This window comes from Glycine soja, chromosome 11 (assembly GCF_004193775.1).
Source record: "Glycine soja cultivar W05 chromosome 11, ASM419377v2, whole genome shotgun sequence".
Lineage (NCBI taxonomy): Eukaryota > Viridiplantae > Streptophyta > Magnoliopsida > Fabales > Fabaceae > Glycine > Glycine soja.
In genome coordinates this window covers 42,060,871-42,088,525 of record NC_041012.1, presented here as the reverse complement: position 1 = coordinate 42,088,525, position 27,655 = coordinate 42,060,871, and the positions used below count along the sequence as shown (strand labels likewise).

At 31.0% G+C, this 27,655-nt stretch overlaps 2 protein-coding genes across 2 annotated transcripts; both read right to left on the bottom strand.

The window, feature by feature from the left end:
• Window positions 1-12,198: 12,198 nt before the first annotated feature.
• LOC114373727 lies at window positions 12,199-13,143 on the bottom strand. The gene is given in 2 exon segments (XM_028331249.1): window positions 12,199-12,850; window positions 12,941-13,143. Coding segments are annotated over 2 exon segments (705 nt in total). The 5' UTR covers window positions 13,113-13,143; the 3' UTR covers window positions 12,199-12,317.
• A 1,475-nt stretch (window positions 13,144-14,618) lies between these two features.
• LOC114373725 (pterin-4-alpha-carbinolamine dehydratase 2, mitochondrial-like) lies at window positions 14,619-17,120 on the bottom strand. Its single transcript, XM_028331247.1, has 6 exons — window positions 16,780-17,120; window positions 16,612-16,697; window positions 16,440-16,525; window positions 15,921-16,044; window positions 15,752-15,820; window positions 14,619-15,045 (listed from the first exon to the last, which is right to left on the bottom strand). Exons 1-6 carry the CDS (start codon window positions 16,878-16,880, stop codon window positions 14,957-14,959), a joined length of 555 nt encoding a protein of 184 aa, XP_028187048.1. The 5' UTR covers window positions 16,881-17,120; the 3' UTR covers window positions 14,619-14,956.
• Window positions 17,121-27,655: the final 10,535 nt, after the last annotated feature.

The following is a 27,655-nucleotide window of genomic DNA, read 5'->3' as shown; positions in this document are numbered from 1 at the left end:
TTTAATTAGTGTCTGTTAAGGATTTAAATCTGAATCTAAAGTTTATTTTGAGTTAAAACAATTACAGATAATTTTTGTGTTGAATAATTTTATATAAATTTCGCTATTAACTTATCTTTCAGAATAAAAATATCAATGCAAATCTAAAAAACAATAAAAATATCAATATATAAATTACTTTAATTCCTATAACATTAACTTTTACCGAAAATAATTTTATTACAAATCCAATTTTATAAACGCCTACGCAAATATACACAATACTATTTTGAAAAGGTATGTTTCTTACGTACGGGAGAGCTATAGTTTAATTCTGCATCAAAGCCTAATATTGCATGTAACATCCTTATTAAATCACATTACATGAGAAGAATTTAGAAATTGCGCAGGTATGAGGTTATAGAATTAAGGATAATTTAAAAGAATTAATTAATAATATTTATATCAATAAAATGTATCTACCGTTTTAGTACCTCATCACTTAAGAACTTTATAGTTAAACGTGTTTTACTTAAAGTAGTTATGAGATGGATGACATTTTGTCAAATTTTTCAAAAAACATGTGAATGAAGATAAAGCACGTTAAAAAGTCTTTGTGTTGATTTGTGGGATCAGTCATTGATCTTGAAAGCAAGCATAACTGATTTTTAAGGTTTCGAAAAGGATTACATATAGAGGATTATGATCGGTGGAGGGTTCTAACCAACAATAATGTTGAGTAAAGTATCACCGCGTGAAGTGCTGTAGTGTGAGAATTGCCGAGAAGTAAAAAATGAGGAATGTTACATTGCATATCTAACAAAAAAAACATAAAAACTTATATGATAAGTTATAACAATCAAAAGAATCTAGATCTATTGGTTGAACTAGGTGCATGAATATTCTAAATCTCTTAGTATTGTTTTTGATTCTTATCGATAAAAAAAAATTAAAACAAGCACATATATTTATCGGTTGTTTATTTTAGTTTAAATTTTAAGAAATAACTGTTTATTTTCTAGAATAATATAAATTCAATAAAATAAGTAATTTTGAGTGAAATAAAATAAAAAAATGCTTTCATCAACCAAATAATAAATAGCATTGAACATTTTGGTAGAATTTTGACATGACACCACACCTGTAATAAAAATATCAATGTTATCTAAAAAAGATCCTTAAATATATGTTTGGTTGTTGCTTAGGTGAACCACTTGATAGATGGTCTATTATAGATTATTAATAGTGGTCTTTAGATTAATTTGATGTTCATAGTGTTATGGTGTATTCTCTGCACAATAATACAATCTATTTCCTTCTAACTCAACAATTATCGTTGACAACCGCTGATAGTCGTTATCAGTAGCCGCCACCGAAGATAATTTTTGACGAGGACATTTCATTTTTTTAAATATTTTTCTTTCCTCCTTAAAGCAAAATCAAAACACTTTAACAAACATTCTCATCAACATCGCGTTGATAGTCATGATTTTGGCCACTACCATCGTCACTTATATGACATCCTATACGGCAAGCATGTTTTCCACCACCAAATTCTTTTGTCAAGAATGAAAACCTTTAGGGACATAGAATGAGAAAAATAATGTGTGTCGTCAACTTTGACGACAGTTGTGTCCCCTTGTCAATGTCACAAGCTTACACGACAACAATGTTGTTGGCGAGAAAACCAAATATAGGTTTCTTAACAGGAGCATAACAACAACAAAACCTCATTATGAAAAATAAGCTATTATTGTTTTCATGGTGTTTGTCGACATGATTTGGGTGCAAAACAGGTTGTATCAAACAACAATAACAAACATATCAAAATTGCGCAATGGTGATTTGGTGGGTGCATGACTGACTTGCCATGGTTTGACAGGTTAATGACAAGCTTGTCGGTAACGACGTCAATGTGAAAGGAGTGAAAAAAATTGAAATGCCATTGTCAAAAATCACCTCTGGCGGAGACACATGGAGTAGATGATGAGAGTGGTTGAAATGCATACAAATCTACCAGATCTACAAAAGCATATTTGCAACGGTATTAGATGTACAACAACAGATCTAGATTGAATCTTGCTTGATTGTTGTTGCTTCGATAGTATGGATGGGAAAAAGGGTGACGCATACCTTCGAATAGGTTGTGATACTTGTCGAAGCAGTTCGACAATGACAAAAATGTGGTGGCAGAATAATGAGAAAGGAGGGAAAAGAAGAATCAATGAGAAAAAAGGGAAAAGAGAAAATGTTACAATGTGGAAGGATCTATGATAATACAATACAAATTTATGTATCTAATAGTTGTAAAGAGTGATGTATAACGAACTTCATGACTTAGTGACCTATGCTATAATTGACCCATTTTTTTTGTCTCCATAAGTTATCGTTATCGTTTTCTTTTTTTTTATTTTTTTATCTTTGCAAGTTTTTTTTTTTTAATTTTATCAAGTTTGTGTCTTTTCAATTTCTGCCCTTATAAGATATTTTACTCATTTTAAGTTCTTATAAATTTATACTTTTTTAATTTTAATGCTTATAAGCACGAGTTTATGAAAAATTTAAAATTTAAAGAGACAAAAATAAAAAAATATATAAATTTACATGAACTACAAATAAACAAAATATAAACTAAAATTAGAAAAGTAATAATTTAGAGGGACTAAAATATATTTAAAAAAAACTAAAAATAAAAAAACAATAACTTTCAAGAACAAAAAATATATTAAAGCAAAAAAAGAAATAGTAATTATATAGTTTCTAGTGTATAAGTTCAACCAAACACTAGAGAATCAAAGCAAATTGAGGAGAGAAATTGGGTTGCATGGTTGGTTGCTCTGGACGGTATTTGGCAAATTTATCATAAAGTCCTTGAGTGGCTGGGTCCTTCCCCTTACAGAGGAATAAAAAAGAAAGAGGGCAAATCCATAAATTGAGTTTGTGAGTGCATGGACCAAAGTGTGCAATTTCAGTGGCAGTAATGAAAAGGGTAAAAAGTCTAGGACCCAATGCCCCCTACTTGGATAACCCGAACAAAACGGGTTACCACTCACTGCCTAAACCGGTTAATCCATTGCCTCTTACTTTTATCCTAATCTGGAAACTGCAAACCCCTTCTACTCCACGCTCCTCTATAGGCCAGTGGTGGTGTTGGTGCAAAATAATGCACTGGGAAGCTGACAAAAGTAGAGAGAGCCATGTTCCATACGTGTTTTCCTCCTTATGCTAATTATGTGCTCTTTCGTTTCTGGATTTCCCTATCCTCAATTATTATCTAAGAGATAACCCTTTTCATACCTAACCAGTGTCCGTTAATGTTAGTTTCTATAAAGCCTGTATTACAAAAAATCAAACTAAATATGTTTGGAATGATTCTGCTTTTATTTTTTAAATATAAATTTTGTTTAGTTCACATAGAATTAAATTTAAAACACTTTTAAATTAAAATAAGTAATTTTAGTATATTTTTTTTAATTTTCAAATACAACGTTCTCCATGTTCTATAAAATTCTTTAAAATATGGGATATTAAATTAGGCTGGAATTATGTGATCTGAAAAAATTCTTAATATATTGAATTTAATTTATACAATACAAATCAATTAAAAAATTTGGACCAATTCGAGTTATAAAGATGAAATGAATCATTAACATCCTATCAATTATACATGTCTAAGAAAGTATGGATGCCAATTTTATTTTTTTTTATAGAAAAAGTACGCATGAGTATTCCTTAGGACAGGGTACTTTTCTCTGTGTTGATTATGTCACACTCTAAATAGTATGAACTCCAATAAGTTGACATTTTTTTTTTATTTTTTTACTTTTTGTTTGACATTACTAATGTATAAAAGAAAGGAACATGATAATTGATTTTGGGTATAAAAAAAGATTCATTTGAACATCAACATCAGCAACCCATATATTCCATTATTGATCAAATTATTCAAGAAAACAGTTCCCTGCCAACCATTAATTAGCTGGGTTATTTGTTCATTTTCCATAAGGATTGAATTTGAATTTGTTCATCAACGTACGATTTTCATAACCAATATTATTGTTTTTTTAATTATAACGGGAAAGTAGTAAATATTTATAATTTTTCAATATTATTTTTCATAACATTAATTTGATTCGATATGAAAAGTTTTGAAATTATCACCAAATGAGGAAAATGCGTCTTGCATAAAAAAATAAAATTTATTTTATTATATAAAAATAAAGACTTAAAGCTTTGTGTGTGTTTGGTAAGTTCATTTGTTAGTTTATAAACTATTTTGATCGGCTTACAAGTTATGAGTTAATTGTTAACAAACCCTTCATGAAAAAAAAACTTTAAAAGTTTGAAGTCATAAAAAAGTCTAGAGTTTTGAGTCCTAAGTACTTCGTTACAATAGGCTTTAATAAATTAATATATGGCCTAAACGGCATATACGTGTAAGGAGAAGGATGCGGTCTAAGAAATTTAACATGAGAGGGTTATGTGAATTTATCTCATGCATAACTTTTAAACACAAATTTATATCACTTTTCCATAAAAAAAATTAAATAATTTTAGTGGCAGAGGATTTGAAACCCAACTCATAACATAGACAAAAAATTTCACTCACATCCTCAAAATCATTAAGGTCGATCACTATCACATACTGTACAAAATATTTCACACCCATTGCAAAAAATATTGAGCAAAGCTTGACAGGTTTTCAAATTCAGGGACGAGAATTTAATTTCTGGAATAGATATTTTAACACTGTTAAAAGCTATCCTTTTATTATATCTAGGATAGATATTTCATGTATGCACCAGTATAAATGTTGTTTTATCCGAGCATGTGGGAGGGCATGCATGCATATGTGCATGTCATATTGACCCTCATCACCTACATACATGATCCAAATGCAAACACCCTCCTCTCTCCCCCACTTGGCCCTCCATCAATGCAAGGCAGCAAGCTGCATGATATTACAACACATCACCCAACCAAACCCCACATTATATATACTATCATTCTCCTTATATGTGGTTCCCAACCACTCCTAGACCATAACATAACATCTTCCAAAAATTTACTTCATCTTCTTATCTTAACCAAACAGGGCCCCAGAAAGCAACTTGAGAGGCGCGTGCAGCTCACGCGGTACATTATAGAGCGTGGAGAGAAAGAATAGAAAGTGGAAAGGGGCAGAGAGTTTAGAAAGAGTTGCAGGGGGTGGGGGGTACAGAAAACCCTCGACTTTTACGCGGGTGCTGTCTATCTTTTCTCTCTCACCTCTTTCATCGTACTTTAGTCATGTCATCCGTCTCATTTGCACGCGCCCCAATGGTGAGGAGGCTACTTTCGTCATTTCGGTGGAGGTGGGCCCCGCTCGAGGGTTACCAAAAGGAACTAGACCGGTCTTTGTCTCCATCAGAGGCTGTCGGCTACCGTCAAGTGGGTTAAGATCGGACGGTCACGATTCGTCAAAACTCAATTAAAGTAATCGTAGAGACCCACACACTATTTCTCTCTGTATGGGAACGTGATACCTGGAATCTAGAGACCCACCATAAGGATGGATTTTTTTTTGTGCTACGTGACACTGTATCCTCTGCTTCATACAGCTTCACATTAGTGCTCTTTTATCCTATTTTATGTTGTGACACAACCAAGACCTATGGATCCCTTTCAACCTGTATTGGGATGTGTAGTAATCTGTGAAACAAACATATATTTAAGTGTGGGTTTGTTTTTTTGAAGGAAAGCAGAATTAAAAAAAAAAAATAGAAAGTGCTATGATTTTAATGTTATTTAGCAAGAAAAAATTAGAATAAATAAAATTTTGGACGTGTAAAAAAGTAGATTAATTTGTCTTTTTTTATTCATCATTAAATTTATTTATTTTTATTTCTTAAGAACTAATTTATCAGTGTCTTGCATTTTTAATGATGAATTTATTAATTGCATATCCAAAAGAAAATTTTGGATGTATAAAAAAGAAAAAGAAAAATTTACGCAATGATATAAGTATCCTGAAAGAAAAAATGGAAACAAGATTAAAAAAAATATTAATTTAGTCTTTATATATAAGGAAAAGTCAACTTTTTACTACTTTTCTTCTAATTTGGGGTAAACCAAAATTATTGTGAGACCCAACTAAAACTTTCTTTCATCTCATGTTATCAAATAAACCAAATGATCAAAGGGATCAATATTCCAAAATTTTCCTTCGTCTTAATTTTTCTTCTATTTTCAGTGGTAACAACTAAAGTGCTACTCTCCTCTTATTTGTTGGATAGAAATGAAGGAAAAAAAGAGTTAAATTTAAAATATGAATATTTTGAAACGTGATACATATTTAATAATTTTTAAAATATTATATTTTGTATTTATCTTTCTGTTTTATTTTATTATTTATTATATTTTAAATTTTAAATTTTCTCTCTCTTTCACTCTTATTTGTATATTTTATTACACATTTTATTGTATAAATATTATTTCTCTTAATTTTTATTGTTTGTTTGAGAGGAAAAATAAAAAAATAAACTTATTTTTCTCCAAATTGAAATAAAATGGAAAATAAATGATATATAACTGTTTATTTATTTAAAAAATATAATATAAAAATATTGTTACACGATTTATTATTTCTTTTTTACTTTCTTTTCTATTCATTTAAACAAGCAGAGAGAGAAGGTTAGTCAATTCAATTTTTTTCTATTCATCTAAACGATATTCTTTTATTTCTATTTTTATTATTTTTATTATTTATTCCTATTTTTTTCTCTATTTTATTTCATACAAAACATTGGTGTGTACTTGTTTTTTTTATCGTCACATATTCTATACGCCTATTAAGAAATTTAATTTAGTTGGTTAATCATGATTTACATGACGAACTGAGTTGTTAGTGTGGATTTGATTTAATTTATTTTTGATAAAAAACATTTAATCTTATTAGTTTTTTAAGAGAATTTTAAAAGATGAGGTATTATGGCTAGATTTGTGTATGTAATAGGAGGTTCATTATATATAAGATTATTTATTTCTTCATTGACAGTTATATTCTTCTTTTGGTCTTAGAAGATTGAATGCTGGCTCAAATAGGGAAAATAGAGTGAAGTACACTGCAATGCAAAGGCTCAGCTAGGGGTCTAGCGGCATAGGTGGGACTCTTGTTGTCAGGGGAAGCAGAAGTAATTAGATTTGAATTTTTCTGTGTGGCATTTTTTACCACCATAATTTGATGTTGCAAGAAAAAATAAAAGTAATTAGAATAGTGCATTAGTATCATGATTTTTTTGTATTTTACGTATTTTTTAATAAATTATTATTTTTGTTGCTATTTTGTCTTAAAGGTTAGTATTTGTCAAATAATTACAATAAATTATGCGTTCATCTCTCTTTTTGAAAGAAGCGATGAAAATTAAAACAAACTTCTTTAAAGAGAGTGAATTAACTTTTGAAATGAGAAAATTCTTTCACATAATTCACTTAAAATTTTAAGAAAAGTCAGCATACTTTTTAGTATAAAAAAAAATCCCAGTTCGTTCCTATGTTTAGTAGAAACAGCACTTGGAAATGATTTATCTTTCTCTTTTCTTCAATTGGAAAAACATGATTTTAAAAGGGCAACTACTACTTCTTAACATGTTTTGGAATCTCTGATTAATGTACAATGTGTGTCAGTGTCCTCGTAGAGTCAACAAAAATCCATCCTTTTTCTTTTTTACCGAGAATTTTATGGAGAATATGTAGTACATAATATCCATTAATTAGTAAATTTTATATATTTATATTGTGAATTGAAATTTCCATCTTAACCTTGAAGATAGTTTTTATTTTATTTTTCTTAGAAAGTGAGCTGAAATCTAATCTAACCTTAAAAATTAAGTTATATATTTTATCTTAGATCTTATTTTTTCTTAAGGTAAAATTTAAATGTTTTTTGATACACTCCTTCATCCTAACACTTTTAAATTGATTGTGTTGAATAATATAGTAAATATCATTTTATAATATGAGTTTGAAGTTGAATTAAATTCAAACTCATATTTTGTCCACCTGGGATGCGGATGAAAGCAATGGAGGATAAAATTGATCGGGATTGAAAAATAATCCATTTTCCGTTTTGTCAAGTACTATGTCAAATTTTACTAAAAAAAGTTTTATATCAAATCAGTAATGATTTTTTTTATAAACGTGCATTATTTTATTTTTTTGCACAAACTTCACATGAGGTGGTCTGCAATGTGTATAATTGATTTTGGGCAACAAAATTGCTGATATAGTTTTTGTGAAGTTAATAACAGAAATATTAATGTGAATAACATGACTAAACAATATATGTATTATGGGGAAAATTAATTATGTTGTTGAGTCCATTTTGCTTGTTAAATTTTGTGAAGTCAAGGATTGATTCATGGCTTAACTGTAGGAAAAAATGATCAAGTCCCTTGAATATCAATAATTTATCATATGACGTTGTTGCATTTCTTTTCTTTCTTCTCGAATCTCAGTTTTTCTCCGGATTGGTTTGTGGTGTTGGTCCCTCTCGCTGTGGCACTTGTATTCTTATGTTGTTATATTTTTCTGAGAAACAGAATATGTCGTTTTCAATGGACTCGTTGAGCTTTTGCAGTCATCAGAATTATAATTATTAATTTGTGTTTGTGGAACTTGAGTAGTCTACGTCACACGCATGTCTGAATAGGGGCTATGATCATAGGCTGGCTCACTTCTTTCCAAGCTATGGACCATGAAATTATTAGCTTATAAATGAAGTACGTGATATTTTTTCTTAGTATCATCACCATATCTTTCACATTCTCTTCCTCCTAGATAATGTAGGTATATATTTTATACTTTAAATATGTAAAAAAAAGTCTCATGTCTAATAAAGAATTGTTAATCTTAAGACAAAACGAATATTCGAAAATAATTATATCCTTTAATTAATAAGTTATCTTCCTACTCGTGCGCGCATGTTATCATTAATTTTTAAGAAGACATTTAGGTACGAAAGGAAAATTGTAATACATGACTCTCAACATCGTGTTAGACACCAAAACATCTCAAAATTTAAACACGAAAAAAATGGTTGTAGTCACTATACTGAATGCATGCTTGTTCTCATCCATCAACTCCTTCTATCAAAATTATTTTAAAGTGATAACGACTTCTTTCATGAAGATGATAAAATAGGTTTGTTGAGAAATACTCTGACCAACAAAAATGAATATACTGGAATTCAACAGAACTCCAATCCTTCAGACAACGTGTGTTTGGCTGAATTTATTTTAGAAAATAATCACTTATTTTTGTTAATTTTAGAACAGAGACATGTTTGTTTTTATTAAGAGAGTCTAAATCAGCTTGTTGAACAAAGATTATATGAACTGGTATAAAAAAATACAATTTTTTAAAAAGTTTATAAGCTGAATCAAATATAGTAGTATTAATCCAGTTACTTGGAAAAGTAGGTCAATATTACTACTCATTTCAATGGACCATTTAGCCCAAAGTGTGAAACCCAGTGAACTGACATTTGAACTGCAGAATAGGGACAAGGCCCATAATGACTAGGCTAGGCACTAGCTAGGCAGGCAAGGACAAAATTGGGTATTTGGTTTAGACTTTAGAAGGAGTTCCATAGCGCAATTATGGGTGGAAAAACGACAGTTTTGTTCTAATTAGCAAAAAAGCCGGACATATTAATTCGCAGGTCTTAATTCTACATTTCTGATTAAAAATGTCGTGTCATGTTTGTTTAACATAAATCAATTTCATCAATGTCGATTGGGTGGTCCAAATGATAAATAACTTAAAATTTTCGTTAATTAAAGTCTTCAGATTAAAAAATAGGTTGTAAGAGAGTTTTATCTTTTTAAAACCTGTATTAACTTGTCTCGTACTTGACTTTAAATTTTTATAAGGATAGTTTTTAGATTAAAACCCATAAAGAAACCTGATAATATATAGGTCGTCTAATTTATTTTGGTATGGGTTAAACAACTAGGATAGAATTGATCCAAATTTATAATGACACAAATAAATACTTTTAATGATGAGTTTAATAGTCATATATACTGGAAATAGAAAATAATTTTATATTATCTTTTAATTACAAATCATGAATGATATTTTAAAATAATTATTATAAAAATTAGCAAACTTATTATATATAATAAATTATAATTAAATAATAATATAAAATTATTTTATACTGTGAATACATAAAATACTTTCTCTTTAATTATTTCAGAAAGTTGTGACTATAAGATTTACCCCTCGAAAACTCATTTCATCACTAAATTCAATATATTGTGTTGTCAAATTTGTCATTTTTGTGTTCCTATGCTTTACTTCTCTTACAAGAACGAGATCATTTTAAATTTAAAAAAAAAACTAATTTGTCACTTAAACCAATTTTTTGTGTGTATTCAGGAGACTTTTATTTAGTATTCAACTAGTCTTCCTCTTATCACATAAGCCTATCTTTGGAATAAAATGATATTTTAGTTGCAATTTCATGCCTAAACCAAGAATTAAATCCTAGACTTTGGTTAAAAAATTTAAATACCATATTAGTTGTGCCAATAATTTTACATGTCACTGTTTAAACTTTAATATTTGTGACACAACAATAACCAAGCGTGTTCTTTTTAAAGCTTATATAAAGTTTGGTTAGGCCTTATAAAGTTTAAGCTTGATCTACTTTTCTAATCTAAAGTCTTATGCTTGTCTTTTTTATCAGATATAAGATCTTTAAAAGTTTAACGTAGCCTAAAAATCTATTTAATAGTGAAACCTATTAAATAGTGAAAAAAAAGTTACAAATAAGCTAATGACCTAAAATTATGCGTAGGTTAACAAACTTAAGTATTTAACTAGAGTACCAAATATATAATTAATTTCAAGACATTATAATATAAATTTAATACAATAATAATTATATTATTATAGATATATTCATCATTATCAATCTATCATTATTATTGTTATTATTATTTACTTAAATAAGTCAACTTAATAAAGTTAAAAGATTTTTAACAGCTCAAAGCCTCAACTTTCTAATTAAATTAACTCAAATAAATCAGTTTAAATTTAATAAATATAACTAACTTAAGCTTAATATAAATTACACCATCATTGACCGTAAGACTCAACAACAGACACGCTAATATATTTCTACCCCCTTTTGCCACACACACTAAGCCACTCCTTTAAATTAGTCTCTAATCTCAATTATGGAATATGAGAGAAAAGTTACACTATTTGAATATTTATTTATGATTTTAGCCTTCTTATCGAATTCCGTGCAAGCAAGTCACTCACTTGTGCCAAAAGCAATTAGGCAATTAGCCATAAATGTGGCATTCAGGACTTTAGATCAAGCTGCCACGCTATTGTCATTTGCAAATTACAAGTAAAAAACAAAGCTTTGCTTGTAAGAAAAATAATCCTTGTTAGTTTTTTTATACAAAATATTCCTTGTTATTCAACAGTCTAATTGGCATTTTTTTGGCAAAAAAATCGTAATTGCTCATATAAGTTAAAATCGAGGATAATAATTACATAAAATCCTTAAGAAGATGTGAAATTATCGTTGAATTCTTAAGGTTTTGTGTAATGTTTGCTTGAGTTGCAATCTATTTTTATCTTCACCAATTAATGTTGGATAACCATATGATTAGGTAAACCAACTAACTTTGTTACAACCTAGCATGCGTTGCACATTCCTTCTTGCACTTCAAGTTAACATATATCTTTTGAATTCGAATTGTGCATAGAATAAATAGTGCATATACAAATAATATAAAAGAGCTTTATATTGTTGATTGGTTTACATGATAAGTTTGTTAATTTTTATACTAATTATCTTGAAAAATCATATTATAATTTCTTATTGATAGTCCGTGTAAATTTTGGTATATATAAATTATGCTCATCTTATATATTCTCTGTTGGTTTTTGTGATTTAAAACTATTTTGTACTAGTATTTGATATTGTAGGATAGTAGTTATACAATTTTCAATATAATCGCAGTCTCTTTTCTTTTTCTTTTTATTTGCCAATCTAGTATTATATATTAATTCATCGAGAAGATAAGCAAAATATTTGACATGCATATACTTTTTCTTTCATCTTACTTCCACTCTATTTTTTATCACTATCATTTGTCACATTTATTATTTTCTCTCTTTTTTCTCTTTTTTTTTTTCTTTCTTTCCACCCACATATACAAAGAAAAAGGGTGAATATTTATCATTACTCTGAAAATATATTGCGTTCATACATCTTATTGAATTTGTGCTTCATTATCAACCATTGCTTGTTCCTTGCTAGAAATCTTACTTCACTAGTTAAAGCCTCCTCTCTTCGCCATCTGAAATTGGTTTCCCTGAGACTGATTAGAATGCAAAGGCCTTGAATTAGAGTCAAGATAAAGGAGAACCAGCACCATAACCACTGAGCAAATAAACATGGGTATTGGCCCAAAGAACCAAAGCAGCAAATCTAGAGCAAAATAGAGGGCACGAAGACCAAGTGACCAGAAATCACCTCCCCGTATGACTGCTATTTCCACACTACTCACTGGGATAAAACTATCTGGGGTGCTTATCAAATAGTTTGCATGAACAAAGTGTCTTGCTGATTGAACAAAGCATGAGAAAGCAACGAGGAAGCAGGTTAATAGGCAAATGTACTTGATGGAAATAGTGTTTGGACTGGTGTCACCATAGATTAATTGACTCTGGAAGAAAATGTTGGATCTGTTGGCAATCCAAGCTCCAATAAGGGAACACAGAGTCAAAGAGACTGAGGCCAAGAATGTAGCAGCTGTAGTGTTGGATTAAATAACAGACAGAGCTGTGCTAACATCCCTTTTTTCTGCCTGGTCATTACCAATGTTAAAAAACAAGGAAAATAATTAAAAGGGGTTTCAATCAAATAAAAGAAAGGATCATAAGGATATTATACTTGCCTGCATAATTCTTTCAACCCAAATTCTCTTGTCATTGTTCTCAAATCCCATGACTGTAGTGTGAGGCTGATTGACATATTTGCAAAGCAGGAAGAGGTGATAAACAAACATGATCAGCAACCCGGATGGGACCAAAATCAAATCCAGGTACTCCTTATGGAACTGCATATTTATGTTGTTCCTTTCTTTGAGTCCTGACTGAGAAGTGGTGGAGGATTGGGTTTCTATTATCAAAGCCTTCAGTTATAAACAACTAAACTATATGAAATTCCTTGATCATCTTTCCAATTAGCATTTAATTTGCTTCAAGGATCATTGATCTTCCGTGATTTGACAACCAATAGCAACTTGCTAAACTTTCCCACCCTATTTTATTACAAATCCTTGGAATTATTGATAGTACAGCTCGAAAACTAATGAAAGGAAGAAAGAAAATGGTTTAAGGGGAACAAAAGGCGTTGCCAAGAAGAAACAAGTTTTGTATTCCAAAATGTTCGAATCTGAACAGGATAAAGATAAACCACTGATCTACACAAGGGTTGCCTAAATAGCGGAGGCAACATGTAATATATAATTAAATTAAAATAAAATAAATAATTCTTAGAACTAGGCGGTAATTTTTTTTAATACCGGCATAAAAAAATTTATACCACTTAAATTAAAAATGGAATGACGTGATTAAAAAAATACATAAACTCATTTGAATAACACTTAATCCAATATGAATAATAACATACGCAATTGATCACCTCTTGCCCCTGAAGCCAGATTGGTTTAAGATGGGTTGAATTGCTAATTATTTATAAAATTTTATTTGAATACAACAGTACAACAAATTATTCGATCAAGACATCACGAAAAATTCCATGATTAATATTTACACAAGTTGTGTCCTGTTCCTCAGTCCACAGCCGAATCAATATCACTGTGGATAAAATTAGCCTACTAGCAAAAGCGTCAGCCTTCTCAGTGACACAGTCACCAAACCTAACCTCAAATACAAGCAAAAGATCACACCTAGGCACAGCATAATTAGCATAAACAGTTCCATGCATCCGAAGCATTCGGAGGTAATTCTCATCAGCAGTGGAGTGGGATAAGCACCTAGACACATCAAAGTACTAGCAACTGGAACCCCAATGAGGTCACAAAACACCTCAATTCCTTCCTAGAGTTCAAACAATCACCAACCACATATAAAACCAGTTTCTTAGATTCCAAGAGTCCAAGACCAACCTAACAATAAATAAGCTTTAAATGTGCCTCTTGGGAGACTTGGAAAACCTATTCTACCCAGGTAACCTAATCGGTCTGGGTACTTATCCCACTGCTGATGAGAATTCCCTCCAGATGCTTGGGATTCTGTGTTAATTCTAGAATTCTGATATATTTTTAATCATTCCCAGTAAATTTTCTTCCAGGGATACTGAAAATAATCTGTGGGAAGGAATGCATTCGCAAAAGGGAGATGGAAGACATTGATATTCCAGTAATTCATGAACCAACCATATTTTATGCCACTAATGGCTTTTTATAGACACAACAAATTTCTATATAATCCAAACAATTTTTTAATTTTTTTTATCAGGGTGTACTTTCCAATGGGAGAGAGATCACTGTTAAGAGGCTTTCCAAGAACTCTGAGCAAGGGCTGCAGGAGGTTCAAAACTGAACTTCAGTCAATAGCCAAATTTCAGCACCAATCTTGTTGGCTGTTGCATTCAACAAAAAGAGAAACTCTTGATTTATGAGTTTATTCCCAACAGAAGTATGGACTAGTTTATTTTGTTCCTTGTCTTAACCATCCTAGTTAATGGTTCTCTTTGACAATTACCATCATGTAGATTTCATGCTAACGTTGGACGTTATTGACATCTCAGATGATGGTAGAAGAAAATTAATAGATCGAACTAGAGCTTCCAAATTATTAGAAGGATAGCTCATGGCCTAGTTATAAAGAAAAACAAAAACCTTACAAACACTTGGATTTCTTCAATTTCCTCTTTGATAATTCAGTTAGAAGTCTTCCGTCTTAGCAAGTCATGCAAATTAAGCTCATTGATCTTAGCAGCTAGAATGAAGTCATTCTGTGTCAGCCCACCTACATAAACATGGATTACTTCAGAATTCAGATAATGCCCATATTTGGATATAAAAAAATGAAGTATGACGTAAAAAAAATAAGAAAAATAACACATTAACTAACAAAGAAGGGGAAATTTGAGACGAATTTAAACAGAGTTGGAAAGAAGCAATGATGCTGTCCAAGCTAGACTCAGGAATTGATTCACTGTTAACCATGAAAGAGAGGGATCAAGCACTTAATTTGTACCCAAAGCTGATAGCTTCAGTCCAGGAACCATTGGGGTAGGCAGGGGATTTGAAATAGCCATATTAGCTCTTTGATGCAATTCACAAATGTAATTGCTCTGAGTCTCTGAAATAGTAGGCGATCACCCGTAGACGTAGAAACTAGGAACTAGAACTACCTCAATAATACCCAAGTAGTGTAGAGGTTCAAGGTATTTTATCATGAATATGAAATGAAGCTCTGAGATAAGTTGATAGATTTCTAAACTGGAACATTATGAATGTAGAAGTGAGTAAGATGAAAAGAGAAGGGTCACTCTTGGCTGCTATAAAGCCAAAAGAATGAAGAGCATGGCACAGATTTGAAAACAAGAACTGGGGGTTTGTTTAAGCCCATGAAGAGCTTATCAATATAGGTAAATTTTTCCTAAAACATAATCTTGTGATATTTTTATTTCTTAGAAACCAACTTTGATTATATAATGAAATATTCATACCCACAGAATGCGTCCAAATCTCTATAGTAACATTATTCCAGCCAACAAGGTGAAGATCAGGATGATGACCTACATTATAAACATCTTATTATACTTTCTATTTTTCCCATAACATCAATAGAAACAGGGTGTGGGTGAAAGAAGTAGAAACAGAAGCAGAAAACAACACCTTCAGCTTCAGCAAGACCAGCTATTATCCTGAAAAATTCCAATCCTTTGGTAAAAGTCTTTACTTTCCATGATCTCCTCAATTTCAACACACCATCCTCATTAACCAAATTCCACTGGGCAATCTGATCACTTAATGTTAGTAACAAAAAAACATGGATTCTTAAATTGACAGAAGTTGAATCAGGGTTTTAAATAGCCACCCCTATCCGCAACAGGAGGAGCTGCCGCAGCAGAGTGGTTTAGTGTGGTGGTCATAGCAAACCAAATTGTGGGCCACCGAATAATAAGGGCCGTAGCAGAGCTATATATTGCTTCCAAAAAAGTCTTCTGAACATATGAATGTCACTAATTTTGAGTAATTTTTTTTAATCATTTTTTTGAGAATTTATACATATATATATAGTATACATAATTTAAACTAGTACATAAAAAATTTAAAAATAGCTGCTGTTCTGCTATCTGGCTGCTATCAAGGATTTAAAACATTTGAGTTGAATGTTTTAAGGATAACATAAACCTGTTGAAGCATTGTGCGTGCTGCATCCTCGGTCATGGGCTGCAAGTCCTTTGTATTGCACGGTACACAGTTCTCAGTTGATAAGTCTGAAAAAAAAAAAGAAATTTATAGTAATAACAAGTGTTATCAAACGCCTACAGTGAAAGATGTTGTAGGTAGAACGTAGACGCACCTTTGTTGGTAGTGCAAAATGTAGAGCTTGTGTGAACAGAAGAGACTCCAGGTGGGTCCTTAATCTTATATAATTCAGAATTTATTCTAAACGTAACAGAGTGAAATCAGTGAATGAAGGGAACAAAACAATGATAGAAAGCGAAGAAACAGAATTAGAGGAAATTACCGTGCCGGCGTGTATGAATAATAATAGGTTTGGGAAAAGGGTGATAATGGTGGCTTGGATAGAGCTAGCAGAGGATGACGAACAAGAAGAAGGCGATTCATTTCGTCGACGCTGCAAAGAGGCCTAATTTGAAGTACTCAGTTCTGTCCCGCTGTGTTTTTAGGCTGTTCAGACTTCACAGGGCTCCATATGCAGGGATGTGGGAAGAAAATAAAATAAAATACCCGAACGAACCGATTCAAAATTGAACCAAATCGCTTTGCAGAACCAAACTGAATCAAACTACTATATAAAATCGATTCGGTTAAACCGAACCATTTTTAAGAAAAATTAACTTCGGATCAGTTCTTTAGAAAATCTGATTCAATATGAGTAAAAAATAGATAATTTAATTGAACCGACGCAAATCCAACTTAAAAAATCCAAATTGTTTTAAAAACAAACTCAAACCAATCCACTTAAAAAGAGTGATTCGATTAATCAGACTATTCTTATAAAATAAATTGAAAATGGATTGGTTTCAAATATAAGTTGTCTTTGATTTGTATTTTTATTTTTCTATTTTATTTTTTGAAAACTGTTTTCATTTTTAAAATATTAAAATTCTAAAAATATGTTTGGTTTGATTTCTTGTTTTCTGTTTTTAAGAAATAAAAATATTGAAAATACATTTTCAAAAGGAAATGTATATTTAGATTTATTTAAAATTACATTTCTTGCAATCGTATTTTCATTTTACTCAAAATGAAATTCTTGGTCTCAACTAGGGTTATTTTTGCCCGGCCTTCATGATACTCTTTTTGGATGATCAAACTAAGGTTAATGGCGGCCAACCTCTGATAGGGTTATTTTTTGGTTGACCTTAGCCAAAGCTATTTTCAATCACTATGGTTAATTTTGGCTGATTTTGCCCAAGGCTATTTTCGGGTGACCTCGTCTACGATTAATTTTGGTCAACCTCAGTTAGGGTTACTTTTTGCCGACCTTGACCAAGGTTATTTCAGCCAACCTTGATTAGGGTTAATTTTGGTTGATCTTGAGCGGGATTATTTTCAGCCAACCTCAAGTAGGGTTAATTTTGGTTGATTTTGACCAACCTCTTTTATACAATTTTTTTACATACTCTTTTATTAAAAAAATAAAGAAACATGATACTGAAAATATATATTTGAATTATGAAAATTAAAAAAAGTGGTCTAACTTTTTGGGCCTTAGCCCACAAGACTTTGTGGGTTTTTTGGCCCTATGGTCATTTATATATGTGACCCATTTGGCCTTAATCAACATGGACCAAAGTCAAATGGATTGTTAACTCGTTGACGAGTCCATCAATTCGTCAAAGTAGTAAAGTAAAACGAAAGTTCGAGTGTCGAATCCACATGTACTTTGTTTGTACGTAGAGGTAATTTTCAAGCAATTAATGAATTGATTTAAATATTTGTAATTTAGAACATTAAAGCAATTAACAGAAAATTAAACTAATTATCTAACATGTACAAGGAAATAAAAATAAACACTCAGAGCGTTGAAGCGACGGTTGATTTAGAATATGAATATGTTGGGGCTTGGCCTACCAAAATGACTCTTGTTGTAATGTTAATGATTTTTCTCTATTTAATCCTATTCCAATTATCATCTACATTTACTCATATACTCTAGCCATGATTCCTCATATAAAATAACTTAATTTACCTAATTCTTCTCCTAATCCCTTAAGAGATAAACTAGTTAAATTGAATTGTTAACGGAGATGCATACAGCCTGCTAAATAAAAACATTCTATCCCTGAAGATGCATTATCTAAATGCCCTTTTCCAGTTCTTAAGAGACAAACATTTCCCAATGCTTAAACCTTGAACATAGCATGAATATGGGTAATAAAATTACAAGCATGAAATTAAGCACTGAAAAGAGACAATGAAATTGAAATAACATTAAATAGACAGTAAAAGTCATTACATCAAGAGTGTTTGGTTCCTAAACTCCCAACAATGGGTGATTTAGCCTCTCAATGTCATAAGAGGCTTACAATTGCAAAAGTGGTGAAGAGTAGTGAGGAAAAGAGGAAAAAAATTGAGATTGAGGGAAAAAATGACTCCTAATGGTTGATTTCCTTTCTTCTTGGACGAACCCTAGCCTTTGCTCTTTGTGGGATGCTCAATCTTTTTGTGAAAACCGAATTATCTACTTCCCCCTTCCCATCTTCCTTTGACATGCAGCTTTGTGATGTTATCTTTTCATGACCTCGCGTTAAGCGCAACTTTGTCATGTTAAGCAAGAAGTAAGTGGTCATGCGCTAAGTGCGTGAGGCACGCTAAGCGCGCCTTCACGTGACATCAGGTTCTCTATGTGACTTCTTCGCGTTGAGCGAGTGCTATCGCCTACTAAGTGACTGTGTTGCGCTGAGTGGGTATGACGCGTTAAACGAGAGTTTTCATATCTTCAACTTCTTTTTCAAACTTTATTCTGTGTTTTTGTAACAAATATAATACCAAAACAATATATATTTATCCGTTTAAACACCAACTGGACAAAAAATTAGATGATGTCAAAATTTTAATTATTCATACAAAAAGAAAAAAGAGAAAATCTAATAATCTTTATATAACTTAATTACAAAATATATGTATGTACAACAGTTATTACTGACACATTTGATGGCTCTACTTTTCCCATGGAAAATTGGAAATTCAACCATCATGTACTAAGGCTGGTCTACTCTAAAAAAAAAAGGCCGGTTCGGCTTTCTGGCTTCTTCATTGTATATTGGGTATGGGCCAATATATTTAGGTTCAGTTTTTTTTTGTTTTTGTTTTATTTCCGTTTCTTTCTGCTTGGAAGGCATGCAGAAGCAAAAAAAAAGAAAAAAGTATACCGAAATGCTTTTAAGTTTTTTATTTATAAAAAAATACTTATTTAAAATTTGTCTATATGCATGCCTTTGTAACTTCTTCCCTTCATATATATATATATATATATATATATATATATATATATATATAGAGAGAGAGAGAGAGAGAGAGAGAGAGAGAGAGAGAGAGAGAGAGAGTAGTAAGTAGCAACTGTTTTATGCGTAGATGAAGGATAAGTAGTACCTGTTATTGACACAAATTTCGTATAGGATAAAGAATTTAGACATGCTTATTTTTGTGGGACATTAATTGAAAGGAAACGAGAGATAACAAGTGGTGTGAACTTAGTGTTAAGGAAATTTGTGTAAAAAAATCACAACTCTTTTCTAGATGGTTATAATAACTTTAATTTTGTTATATTTGATTGTAAATGGAATATATTTCACGAAAGTTAAAGTAGCAAATATTTACCTGTGGTTGTGGATGCCATTGTGCTATAGCAGCTAACCGCAATCAAGATCGAGTGTAAAGTTAGACTGATGATCATTGTTATCAGGAGTGAAAACAAATAAATAAACGTAAACTTAATTATAATCCAGTGTCAACTTATCATTATTGAAGAAAGTTGTTTTTTGGGTTAATTATTTTTCCTTTTTGACCATCTCTTAAATATCTCCCAGTCACTATTTACGATTAAGCATATTATAAAAATGACTACAGTAAATTTTAAATAAAAGACGGCGATATTTTATGTTTCTTCATTTTTTACGGTTCTAGTCGATGCCCTTATTTTTGGTGTAGTACCAAAACAACATAATTTAAACCCAATTGCAGTTAATAATCTTCTACTGCATTCGAACTGGCCATTGTTTTTGCCATTTTCTTATTCATTAATTTAATCCCTCATTTTGTTTGAGACAAAATTTGTTTGACAAAAATAGAAAAATAATTAATGACTAAATATAGTATATCTCTTTGTTATAAAAGAAGTTAAATTGATTGATTATGTCAATTTTAATATAAAATTAACTAACAATTTAAAATATAGCTACTAATTTATTTATTTTATTAATTCCAAGATAAAATCAATTGGATCTCTAAGATGGAGGTTTTCAATTGAGTTCAACAACCTATTTATTTTCTAGATTCGTTTTCTGATCTGGCTCCAAAATGGTCCAAAAATTAGCTTTCTTCAGTCTTCCCCCGTGGCCACTGCCCCCACTGCGCTAAAAATAAAAGTAAAAGAGGACTGGATTATTATTTTTTCAGGTTCCTCGTCGAACTTTGAAGAACTTCATTTAGAAGTTAGAACCCAACTTTGAATTGTTTGCATTTAGAAACAGAAAAAAGGCTTTTATGATTTTTATTATTAAAGAGGGCATTCAATTATCAACTTGGTTTTGTCTTCCTCTCAATACTGTTCCATAAACACCCAACAACATGAAAAAAATAAACGTGATACGAGTTAAATGTAAAATGTTCATTTTTCTTTGGTCAAGTTTTCAAACCACGTGAAACTGCTGTGGCGACCCTCTAGTCTCAATTCTTCAAACATGCATATTTGTCCTCCACTTATATTTTTATTTCAAAACCTCCAATATTAACACAACACCTCTTCTTTTTGGCAAGAGAAAGATTAAAAAATATAGAGAAGAATGTTTTGACTGGGTGGTCAATGTAACATGTTATTTTATGTGATAATTATAAATTTTATAAATTAATTTTTAAATAAAAGGTGAAGTCTGTGATGGATCATTTGAACATATGATCCACCCGTGCACCACCAAAATATGACTGATTATTAGAGGTAAACATGGCACAGTGCCGGTAGCTACAGTATCAAATATGTTTTTTTTAAAATTGCAAAATGGTCCCTGCAACTATAGATTAGGCACCTACCAGCGTCACCTGTGGTATTAAGGACAGGCTTGAACATATCTTCAGTGATTTGTTTCCACTGCATTGTCATCTTATTTTGTTATCTAATGTCATTTGCTGAAGTGGATTAAATATAGCACCGATGTAAAATAGTCTACCCCTTTTTATGATGTCGTCTATGACAACGGTCGTAAACCGATGTAGAATGATCCAATTATCCGATATAGAATGTAACTTTTCTAGTAGTAGCTTTTCTAGTAGTGGGAAGATTAAAGTTAAACTTATCACAACAAGCCAATTAAACATGAACAAATCAAATAACAATCATTGGAAAAAAGCCCTCTACAAATGATTCAAAATACCTAGAAAACAACTCGGATAAACTCTCAACCAATTTAGCGCATAAGAATTTTTATGAAGAAAAGTAGTTACTGTGTGGGTTAAGAATGCCTATACTTGTATAAAAAGTAGCACGAGAATACAAAGTAGGGGGAAGCGTCAATGAGAACAATGAAGGTGATGTGCACGAGACTTGTTCTTAAGAAAGATTTGAAATCTTTTCAATGTTTTTTAACATTGATTATAGAACTAAGATTGCAATCATGTTTCTCACTCTTCTCTCAGGCTCGTCCTTCTTTGCGCCCACAACCTTGTCAACTTTCTTCCCTTTCTTCACCAACACGAACGTCAGCATCATCGAAAACTCTTGTGTCACATCTTATTCCCCAAAATAATCAAACGCAGAAAAGTAAAAAAAAAAACATTCACGAAAACAAAAATTGGAATCAATTAAGAAGAGGAAGACAAATTTGGAAGCAAAAATAACCGGTAATTCGTTGACTGGGGTGTAAGCGGATGGGGTCACCTTAAATTAGAATTGATCCAAGGCTAATTGACCTCAATGGGTTATATTTATAAACTTATTACCTAATAGGGTCTGTTTCAAAACTTATTCGCGATGGGGTCTCTTTTTATAAGCATTTCGTCGTCCGAGTTGGCGAAACAACGTGAACAGTGGTGTTTCGCCATTGTGACTGGCGAAATAGGGGGAGGGTGGGGGTGTTTCACCATTGTGACTAGCGAAATAGGGGTAGGGGTTGGGTTTCGTCATTGTGGCTGGCGAAATAGAGGGGCAAGGTGTTACTGTAAAACTGGTCCCACATCTCTTTCGTAGAGGAAGATGATGGAAGGTGGTGGCTGATTCTCGAAGGCAGTTTAAGGAGAAGGGCGTCCAGTTGGGAGTCGAGGCGGTGTGTAGCGACATGGAGAACATCAAGACATCGTTCTGTTTGAGCTGGGACCAAGATTCTTTGGGACAGGTGCTAAACTGAGTGACTTTTGCCGCAACAGACCTTGGGACCCTGATATTACTTTTGGGTAGCCATGATTTGAAGTCCCAACACCTTGAGGACAAGGTGTTTTTGATGGGCTCGGGAATGATACAGATGCATCAGGGGGGTACGAATGACACAGAGGGGTCTGCAGGAAGTAAGCACCAAAGGTCCAAAGAGGAAGGAACGTACAGCATAGTTGACATCATGCATACACGCACCGTAGGTAGGAAAAGCACAAATCATATGATAGCATCGTGTCTTCTAGAAGATGCGTAGGTAGTGGAATAAAATCATATTTGCTTTTAGGATATTTCGTTTTCGTTTTTGCTTGTTGGGACTTGTCCCCTCTATAGCAGCTATATATGTAAGAAATGGCGCTTCTAAGGATATCAGAAAAATATAGCAGAAAAGTTCTCCCTTTCTCTTAGGATGCTGCTTGGTCCTCCAACTCCAAGCTCTAACACACTTACACCCGTATATTGACGTCAATTTGATGTTAGTGAACTCTTCGGACATGACATGAATCGTTGGCTCTATGAATCTTCAAGGACTGCACTACGACACCGAGAAATCTATCACAACCTAATGTTTATGTCGCTGTTCAAAGGAGGAAAAAAACAATTTCATATCCAACATTGGGGGGGGGGGGGGGGGGATTGAGATCTAGGAATTTACGAGTTTAGTGGTCTCTTTTGAAGTGGAGCTGCCATAGCGTCGACGAGTGGAAAGAAGTGACACGAGAATTCTCCGACAAAAACCACGGCATGTTGGAGAGATAGCCGCGAATAAACTGATTAAGATTTCACTTTACCCAAAAAGACCAACATTGACACCACCCCACGTTGGCTACAGGCATACACCATAACGACAGTAGACTTCGTCACCTCCCCCATTGATCTCTATCAAGCTAAGGTTTTACTTTCTCAAATAAACCAAAAACTTAATTACGTAACAGTCCAACTCTTATATTCTATAACGATCAAACTACAAAATTGCCTAACTATCTATCTATAAGTGTCGAGTATTTAATATTATTCAATATCATTTAATCTCATCCGTCAAAAATTTTAATATTATATCTTACTAAGCCTTCATGGCCCACCTGTGGACCAATTACTTCAGTCCATCGTAGAATCTACCAAAGTGAAATATCTTCTAAATAAAAGCCTTAAAAAGTCAAAGATTTAACTGGCACCAAACAATTCATTTAAAAATTAGGTAGTTTTTTTTAAAAAGAAACAAGTGAAAGGAGGTGAAAAGTTAGAAACAAAGACTGTTATAAGACTTCTAGTAACTGAGGGGGCCCACTAGTTTTATCCAGATGGGCACTCGATCATCCCACACTCTTTTTCTTATTTCTTTCACCATACATAAAATTATATAAATTTTTAAAAGTTTAATTATTCATTTCATCCTTATAATTTTATCATTTATATTTTAATTTTTATAGTTTTGAAATGGTTTTTTAGTTCCTATAATTTACATTTTAATTTTTTTTTAGTTCATATAGTTTGAAAGTGATTTTTTTAGTCCTTATCATTTACATTTTAATTTCTTTGTAGTTTCTATAATTTAAAAGTGATTTTTTTTAGTCTCTATATTTTATATTTTAATTTTCTTTTAGTCCTTACCATCAAAACATGAGTAATATTATTGATTACAATTAACTACAAACATATTAGTAAGTAATTCGTAATTAATTTATCTCAAGATAATTTGTAATAAAAAAATAATTGATAATTTATAACTAATTTGTAGATAATTATTTTTATATGTTTTTTATAGTAAGGGCTCTTAGCTCATTGGTAAGTGCATCAAATGGTCACAAGTAGTAAAGTTACTTGGAAGTCTGAGGTCGAATCGACATGAACATTGTTCGTACTTGAGTTGGTGTATATTTCAATTTTTAAGCAAGATAAGAGTAAAAGAGATAAAAAAAATTGCATATGTAAAATTTTAAAAAAGTAAGGGATAAGAAGGATAAGAAATTTAAAATAAAAGATAAAGAAAGATAGGAGATAGGATAAAAATTTTAAGATATAAGAGATTTAAAGATAAAAAAAATAGATAAGAAATTTTAAGATAAAAGATAAGAAAAATAGAAGATAAAGATGATGATAATATGCTTGAATGCTTAAAGATAAATTCAGAATTTAAAATATGTTAGACCTAGCATGCCAAAACTACCTGTGATGCAACTTTAATAATTTTTTTCTATATAATGTTATTTCAGTTTCCACCCATATCTATTATGATACTCTATATTTGATTTCCCGCATGAAGAGTCAAACTTATTATTTTCTCTCCCAAATTCATTTGCAAAGATAAAATAGTAAATCGTATTAAGAATAAAGATGTATGAAATAGGCTAAACAAACATTATTCTGTTCCTAGCAATGATTTCATTTAGATGTCAAACAATGCATGAGTATGGCTGATCAGACCACAATCAACAACCATGAAGCACAGAAAAGAACAAGAAAAACCAGAATGTAGATAATAAGGAAGAGCTACATTACAAAAGGTTGGCCTGACAGACTCCCAACAATGGGAGTTTAGCTTCTCATAGTCATGAGAGACTTTATGGGGTTGATGGGATAAAAGAAGAAAAGGAATAAATAGAAGATGAGAAGAAAATAAGAGGCTCTTAGGATGTATTCACTAGTTTAGGTGGGTCTTTTTCCATTACTTCTTACTAGGCATAAGGTAACTTAAAATTCACGCGATCTCACGCTAAACTGGCCTCCTGGGTTTAGCGAGTATGCCAATTAGAGCTTAGTACCGGATTTACGCTAAGCGCACCTTTGGATTTTTTTCGTGGGTCTTCCTTACACTAAGCTTTTGTTGGTCCAATCTTTAACTTTTTTTTTAAAGTTTTTGCATCAATTTTTCCCTCAAAATCACTTGTAATTTTTTCTTTTGAATCCTATCCTGTTGATCATAATTTAAAATAATATTAAAATCCTCATTATTTTATTAAAACCAACATTAAAGGAGTGAAATTTTAATTATTTTTAGACAAAATTGACTATCAATTAAACTTAAATTTTACAGTTATCAAGGACTAAAAGATAATTAAAATACAAATTATATGGACTAAAAAAATCACTTTCAAACTATAAGAACTAAAAGAAAATTAAAATATAAACAATAAAGACTAAAAATATCACTTTTAAACTATATAGACTAAAGAATTAAACTATTAATCATAAAAATTAAAAAAATATATTTTTAAACTATAAAAACTAAAAAATAAAAATTATAAAATTATAGAGATGAAATGAATAATTTAATCATTTTTAAATAGATTCAAGCGTAGCAAGTTTGACACTTGAATGTAACTGTCATTGTCATGACAGATCAACTGTAATTTCACTCTTTGCCCTTGGAAAATCACCGATGTTGTACTTGTTCTTTGTCTCCGTTTTCAATTTCCGCTCGTTGATCTCGTTTTCTTTCCAACTCAGATAGCACGCCTAAACACAAACAACTGAAAAGGTAACATCACACTATATTTGTCTACTCGATATTCATTCATTCCTCTGAGAGAATCCGGGATTAATAGTTTAATCTTCTGTACAAGATTTTGTGTTACTTTACAGATGGATTCCAAAATATTTTACACAACCAAATCTCATAGTAAAACTTTATAGAAGACGTACCGTTTAAATGTTAAAATTCTACAATCAAATGGGCATCAAAATTTGTTGCCAATAATAAAATAACAATGACTAAATTTATCTCTTTGAAATAAAAGAAATAAAATTGATTGATTTTGTCAAATTTTGATATGAAATTAACTAACAAGTTCAAAATATAGCAACTGCTTATTTATTTATTTATTATAATTAGAAGATTAAATTAGCTTGTGATAATGCCAAATTAGTGTTTAATTGGTTGTGTTAAGAGAAAAGAGAGATTTTTTGAGAGGGAGAGAAAAGAGAGATAAACAAAAAAAGATAATGTTGTATGAATTATTGTATTTTTTTTAGATTAAAATGTAATTTTTATTCTCCTATTTTTTTAAGTTGATTTTAGTTTTTCTATTTTTTATTGAGATATTTTGTTATTCATTTTTAAAAAAATCATAATTTAAATTTTTTATTTTTTAATTGAGATATTTTATATTCTATTTTAAAAAATTTGTGATTTTAGTCCTATTGGTCAATTTTAAATTTGTTGAATGTGTACTTTTTTATATTTTTTTAATGAATTAAACTTATTAATAATTAAATAATTTTAAAAAATATTTATCATGTATATAATAAATAAATAGTTGTCCGTTAACATTTATAAAATATATAAATTAATGTTTGAAATCCATCATAATAATTAAAATTTTGAATATTTTAAATATGAGAATGAAATATTGCAATTAAAAAATAAAAAATTGAAATGAAATAATGAATTTTTTAAAGTAAAAAATGAAATATTTTAGTTAAAAAATAAAAAACTAAAAAAATAAAAGAATAAAAATTACATTTTAATCTATTATTTTATGAGTGAAAAACAAGAGGAACAACAAAACAGAACAGATCCTGGCGAGAGAAACACTCCTCGCAGTATGAATTATTGCATGTGTATGACGTATCTATGGTGTTTGATTTAACATGTGTTTAAGTGGGTGTTGGCATCCTACATATATGTTTGCAAAACCATATCAATTTGTGAGAGAAAATGCCAAAACTATTCTTAGGTGATTCTTGTAAAATTAATTAAATAAATATTTTAAAGATATAAAAGAATAAATTATAAACAATTTAAAATTAAAAATTAGAAGTTAGTGTTTAAAAAATCATAGAAGTCACTAAA

Bases quoted from the DNA above. Each gene is read 5' to 3' on its own strand.
- LOC114373725 (XM_028331247.1), bottom strand. From the start codon at position 16,880: ATGAATCGCCTTCTTCTTGTTCGTCATCCTCTGCTAGCTCTATCCAAG. The intron at 16,698-16,779 runs GTAATTTCCTCT...TGTTACGTTTAG, and splicing joins TATTCATACACGCCGGCACG to AATAAATTCTGAATTATATA. The intron at 16,045-16,439 runs GTTTATGTTATC...TTAAGTGATCAG, and splicing joins CACGCACAATGCTTCAACAG to ATTGCCCAGTGGAATTTGGT.